The sequence below is a fragment of the Eretmochelys imbricata genome, chromosome 19 (genome assembly GCF_965152235.1).
Source record: "Eretmochelys imbricata isolate rEreImb1 chromosome 19, rEreImb1.hap1, whole genome shotgun sequence".
In the NCBI taxonomy this organism is placed as follows: Eukaryota; Metazoa; Chordata; order Testudines; family Cheloniidae; genus Eretmochelys; species Eretmochelys imbricata.
Window position 1 is genome coordinate 10,094,391 of NC_135590.1, and position 6,000 is coordinate 10,100,390.

The following is a 6,000-nucleotide window of genomic DNA, read 5'->3' on the forward strand; positions in this document are numbered from 1 at the left end:
ACGGGGGCAGCGGTGCCTCTGTAGGGCACTTCAGCATTTTGCAATTAGTGCTGGCATGCAATACCAATCTATAGTGGCCCATCCGTGGCCACTGAGGCTCAGCCCCATCTTTTGTGCCCAGGCTGATAGCTGCTATTCCCCAGGATAACGAACTTCTAAGTCTGGCCTCTGAATGAGATGAACCTCTCTCCGATGGGTTTGCACCACCTTTCTGAAGTCTAATTCTCTGAATGCTTGCTCCAGGATCTGGTAACAAAGATGCTCCATATTGACCCTCACCAGCGCCTGACAGCCAAACAAGTTCTGCAGCATCCCTGGATAACGCAGAAGGATAGGTTACCCCAGAGCCAGCTGAGTCACCAGGATGTACAGCTTGTAAAGGTATGCATTGTGGGGCTGTGCCTGGCCTGTGGTGCATTCAGCAGTGCCCTCTTGCTCCATCACCACCTCTGGGTAGCAGGTAAAGCAGACTCAAGGTGTGGGGGGTAGGGTGATCAGGACAGAACATCTGCTGCCAGGGCAAAGGAATGATCTGGGGGAAGTTGCAGTGGGAGGGGAATGGTTAGTAAGTACAAGGCAGAAACTGACTCCTGCAGGCCACAGGAAGACTTCTGATAATCTCTCTCCTAAAAAGAAACCAGTTTCTCATATGATGGCCAGCCTACCATGAAGTAATTTTCAGTAGGGTACAAAGATATTTCTGCCTCCCAGCTATTGGTGGATGCAGTCCCGTGACAATTCAGTGACTTTTTTTTTTCATTCTTTTCTCCAAGGGAGCCATGGTTGCAACATACTCTGCATTAAACCGCTCCAAGCCAAGCCCCCAGCTGAAGCCCATTGAGTCATCCATTCTGGCACAGAGGCGGGTGAAGAAGCTCCCCTCCACCTCACTGTAGTGGGAAGCCTGGGCAGTCCATGCCATCGCTGTGCAGTGCTGTCACTCCTGACATTGCACAAGCTGCTGAAGATGGGAAGCAGGGAAACAGGCAGGAAAACAACGCGTGAAAGGAAGCCCATTTGCAAACTGTCTTCCTCCAAACCATGTCAAGGCCAAGTGCCTTTTTCCTTCTGAAAGACTAGCTCTTCTCTTTGTGGACTCGCCTGTCCTGATAGAAGTTCACTGTAAAACCTTTTTTTAAAAAGTGTAAATTGATACAATTTTTAAAGGGATCCATTTGTGTATATGAGGACTAGAATATATAATCTGTGTAATGATGTCACGAAAGAGCAAATCTGATTTGTCTTTTCCTGTGAAGGGCCAGACCTTGGTTCTAGACACATCACCTTTCACGGCTGATTTGGGGTTCAGGGCTGGTGCAGCTGGAAGTCTGACCCTTTTTTTTTCTCCCCCCCCCTCAAACTTTTTGTACCCTCCCCAATGTCAAACTAGCAGCTGTTCTTTCCAGAACCACCTATTAGAGAAGTCGTGGCATTTTTGTGTACAGTTTGTAAAACCAGTTCTTAAATTTCAACCTGTAGGTTTTGGTTTCCCCCACATGGCTGCTGTAAGAGTGCATAAGCCATTTTAAGCACCTACTTGGTTAAACTGTCCCAGATACCTGCAGGGTCTGGACCATTCCTCCTCTTTCCCCCAGCATTCATTCAGGATTCTGTTGGATGAACAGATGCTGATGGGGAAGAAATATTCTCTTTTGTGAAGTCAAGTCTTTCTGGGTTGGCTTTGGTTTCTTTCTTTTTTTATTCCTGTTTCACTTAGCACCATCCAGGAATCCATGATGCAAAGCAAAATCTTTTTCTTTTTTATTTTTTAATTTAATTTTGTTCTATGGCTGGTAACTCAGGGTTTCTGTCTGAACTTTATAATAAACATGTCATTCAGTTGAAGTTATTTTACTGGCTGAATGTTCACCCATCCCTTTAGCTACAGAATAAGCTATGCTAGTCACTGCTCCTCTCTTTTAAAATGGGGATGATGGTATTTGCCTGCCTTGTAAAGCGTTTTGACATCTACAGATGAAAAGCTGTGTGTATAAATGCATTTCTTCTCCCCAGGTGTCTCAGTGGTGGGGGAACTCAGTGCTGCTAACAGCTAAATTATGCCATCTTCACTCAAGTTTAGAACTCACTCTGCAACTGAAATCGTTAGGATTAATTGTGGAATAAGGCACTAATCAAGATTTAAGGATGGCAGAATCTGGCCTGTAGAGGGGAAACTCTTATTTACAGGAACTAAATATCACAATCTTAATAGAAATCAGCCCTCAGAGACTACAGTAACTCCTCACTTAAAGTTGCATTTTTCAGGAATATAACTACAACGTTAAGTGAAATAATGTTAAACGAATCCAATTTTCCCATAAGATTTAATGTAAATGCAGGGGGTTAGGTTCCAAGGAAATTTTTGGGGGGAAGACAAAAGGCATTATGTATTGTACTGTACTGTGTGTGGGAAGTGCCCCTGGCTTATCCCACACAGGCACAGCCTGCTGCAGGCAAGGACACTAGGAAGCACCTTCGCAGCAGCAATGGCAGCTTACCCGGAGAAGAACAGGCACCGACTTTGCCGGGGGATGCTCCAGGCCCGCCTCTTCCCACCCCCACTCCACCTCCTCTCTGGAGCACGCTGCATCCCCACTCCTTCCCCCCCTCCTCGCCCCCGAAAGTCCTAAGCGCCTCCAAACAGCTGTTTGGTGGCACTTAGGACTTTCTGGGAGGGAGGGGGAGGAGTGGAGATGCAGCACTTCCACACTCCTCCCCCTCCCTCCCAGAAAGTCCTAAGCGCTGCCAAACAGCTGTTTGGCGGTGGGGGAAGCACTGAGAGGGAGGGGGAGGAGGCAGAGAAAAGGAAATAGTGTGATACTCCCTTGTAAAGTTGCTGCTTTTCCACAAAATCTTACAAGCAATGGACAGAGCAGGCAGCCAAATGACGTTATAAGGGAGCACTGCACAACTTTAAACGAGCATGTTCCCTAATTGAGCAGTGATGTAACTTTGAAACAACATTAAGCAGGAGGACGTTAAGTGTGGAGTTACTGTACTTCTAGCCCTGTTCATCTGAACTTTTTGAGTTCTTTTGAACCCTTAGATACTGTAGTATTGAGACCTAGATTCCTAGCTGCCTTGTATATCCTGGGTGCCTCCCTCCCGTGTGTGTGTGTGTGTCTGTGTGGATCTTCAGTGAGAGGAACTGGGGAAATCTTGAAATAACTGTACAAGGATGTTATAAGGATGGCTTCCAGGACTGAACTGAGCAACTCTCTTCAGTGTGACAGGTTTCAGAGTAGCAGCCATGTTAGTCTGTATTCGCAAAAAGAAAAGGAGTACTTGTGGCACCTTAGAGACTAACAAATTTATCTGAGCATAAGCTTTCGTGAGCTACAGCTCACTTCATCGGATGCATCCGATAAAGTGAGCTGTAGCTCACGAAAGCTTATGCTCAGATAAATTTGTTAGTCTCTAAGGTGCCACAAGTACTCCTTTTCTCTTCAGTGTGTGAATCTCAGCTGTATTTACTGCTCTTGAGAGCAGAGAAGTGTCAACTTTCCTTGGTTTGCCCCAGTAGACTCTCTCTAATGGGAGTCCTCCAATTTAAAAGTTTCCTTTTCCTTGCAGCAATCCAACAGCACAAGTATCTTTCTCCCTTCAGTTATTCTGAATAGCCCCTCCCACTTGCCATCTACTCTGAAGCCTTGCTGTTGAGATGTCCACTCGCTAGTCCCAGCAACACAGGTCCATCTATTAGGGTATGCCTACATGGGGAAATTGACCAGCATAGCTATAGTAAAATAATTATTCTTCCATTGCTATGTCATTTTAACTCCCCCATACTTTGGAAGTTGGAAGCAGAGTAATTAATCTGGAGTAAGAGTTTTACAATGGCATGACTACAGTGAAATAGTCATTCTGCTCTAGCTATGCTGGTCAATTTCCCTGCGTAAACAGAACTGACTTTCCTCAGGGACATCAGAAGACTTGAGCAGTGAGGTCAATGGAGTTGTGCCTGCTTGAATCTGGCCTTGATCCATAGTTTAGTGGCGGGTGGTTTGGGTCCTTTGCATGTAACGGCTTCTTTAAAAATTCTTTTCCCTTCTGGTTTGTCTCAAGTCTGGCACACGCTGGTGTGGTGTCTCTTGTATCCATGCCAACGAGGCTGCCTTATGTTACTACTCCTCCTCCTCTGTGCATCAGCGTCTGTGTCAATACAAATGGGTTCGGAGTTAGGAATCAGATAAACTGTTTGGCGCATGGGGCCGCTCACCTTGAACTTTTGGTATGTTGCCCAAACTGTTAGCTGTAGACCGTATCAATTTATTGACAACAAGAGATTGAAGCATAAATGTTCTTGGAATGTAGAGGATACTTCCCAGCCAACTTTGGGGTTGAAACTTTCCATTCTAACCAGCTTGAACGTGTTTGAAATGCTGCTCATATTCACCACTTGCAGTGAGCCTCAGAACAACATGGAGGGTCTGGAGCAAGTCTAGAAACCAATATTTGTCCTGCTTGAAAGGTGGTCTAACAATCACAATTTCATAAGGTCATCACATATGCACTCTGATACAATAGTTATTTAAGCAGGATGGACACCTAAGCCCTCACAGAATCCTCCCCACAGAGGTACTGTTGTATTCATTTAGATGGAATATGGGGGCTAAAGGTGTTAACATAACCCATTCGCTGTCCAACATTTAAATAGTGTTAAACAAGGTTCAGGGTTTGGTATACAGAGACATCAGCCATCTTTAGACATGGAAAGATACAGAAAAGGAAAAACCGCATTTGAAATGTGAAGTATTAAGTAAGGCTTTCAATTTTGACAACATTTCTTGTTCCCATTCCTTTTCCCTTTAGCTGGAGAGAATTTTAGAAGGACAACCCCCTTTGTCTGACAGCCTCTTAGACTTATTAAAGATGGTAATAACTGTCCTTTTGGGGAAAAAAGAGAAGAAGTTAGTTCAGATGAGCTGGAACAGTTCTTGAAGTCCACTCCCATTTCCTCCCAGCTGGTGCTGGGATCTAGCTGGACCTTGTAAGGCTGGCAATGCTATATCTGGGTCCCTCTCTCTGGTCTGGTCAGAACCGCTCAGGATTAGGATGACGAAGGTCCGGGGTCCCAGGAGATGGTGGGAGTGACAGCATGATGGAGAAGCTCATTTTACTTTCCTCCATCTGTTCTTCTGTATTGTGCCCCAAAATCTTTCTATAAGGACCTACAAAGGAAATGGTGGGTAGAATAGCCCATTGCCTCATTATTTTGTCATCAAATAAGCCTAATATCCAACACCCCACTTTTGGTTCATTAATTTGGTTCAGCCCCACATCTTGTTTTTACCCAGCATGCTTTCAGCATAGTCCTGGAGTTATATCAACATGGCCTCTCTTGTTTGCAATGATTTAGTCCCTGTCTGTTTCTTTTGCATCCGTTTATAACATTCATTACTGAAAACAACTTGACCTACTTTCCATCAACACTTGTTAAAGTTATCTTACCATCTTATAAACGTCTTACAATTGAGCTTTCAATTACAGAAAATTTGTAGGCCCAATTGTCACAACAGTATTCGAGTCAATCCTACTGGCCTGATGCTAAAAAGTAGTGGTATCCCACCAATTTTGGGATAATGGTATATACAGCAATGGGTATTCAGTATGTGCAAGGAGTATCACTTAAGGTAGCTGAGGATACTCTACTATGCACTGCCTAACTTGCATATGCAAATCCTCCACAATAATACTGAATTTACTTAACTGCCTTGCTAACTTGATTCCAAAGTACTTTTTGTATATCTCATAGAATCATAGAATATCAGGGTTGGAAGGGACCTCAGGAGGTCATCTCGTCCAACCCCCTGCTCAAAGCAGGACCAATCCCCAATTAAATCATCCCAGCCAGGGCTTTGTCAAGCCTGACCTTAAAAACTTCTAAGGAAGGAGATTCTACCACCTCCCTAGGTAACGCATTCCAGTGTTTCACCACCCTTCTAGTGAAAAAGTTTTTCCTAATATCCAACCTAAACCTCCCCCACTGCAACTTGAGAC

At 44.6% G+C, this 6,000-nt stretch overlaps 1 protein-coding gene across 3 annotated transcripts in view; it reads left to right on the forward strand.

Annotated features, from left to right (window-relative positions):
* The window catches only part of RPS6KA1 (ribosomal protein S6 kinase A1), a 67,290-nt gene extending 65,445 nt beyond the window's left edge, over positions 1–1,845 (forward strand). For all 3 annotated transcript variants that reach the window (XM_077837908.1, XM_077837910.1, XM_077837909.1), the window contains 2 exons: positions 244–381; positions 774–1,845. In XM_077837908.1, the coding sequence (XP_077694034.1) occupies positions 244–381; positions 774–896 (261 nt within the window). In that variant the 3' untranslated portion in view covers positions 897–1,845. The remainder of the gene's footprint in view (positions 1–243; positions 382–773) is intronic.
* The last annotated feature ends 4,155 nt before the right edge of the window (positions 1,846–6,000 follow it).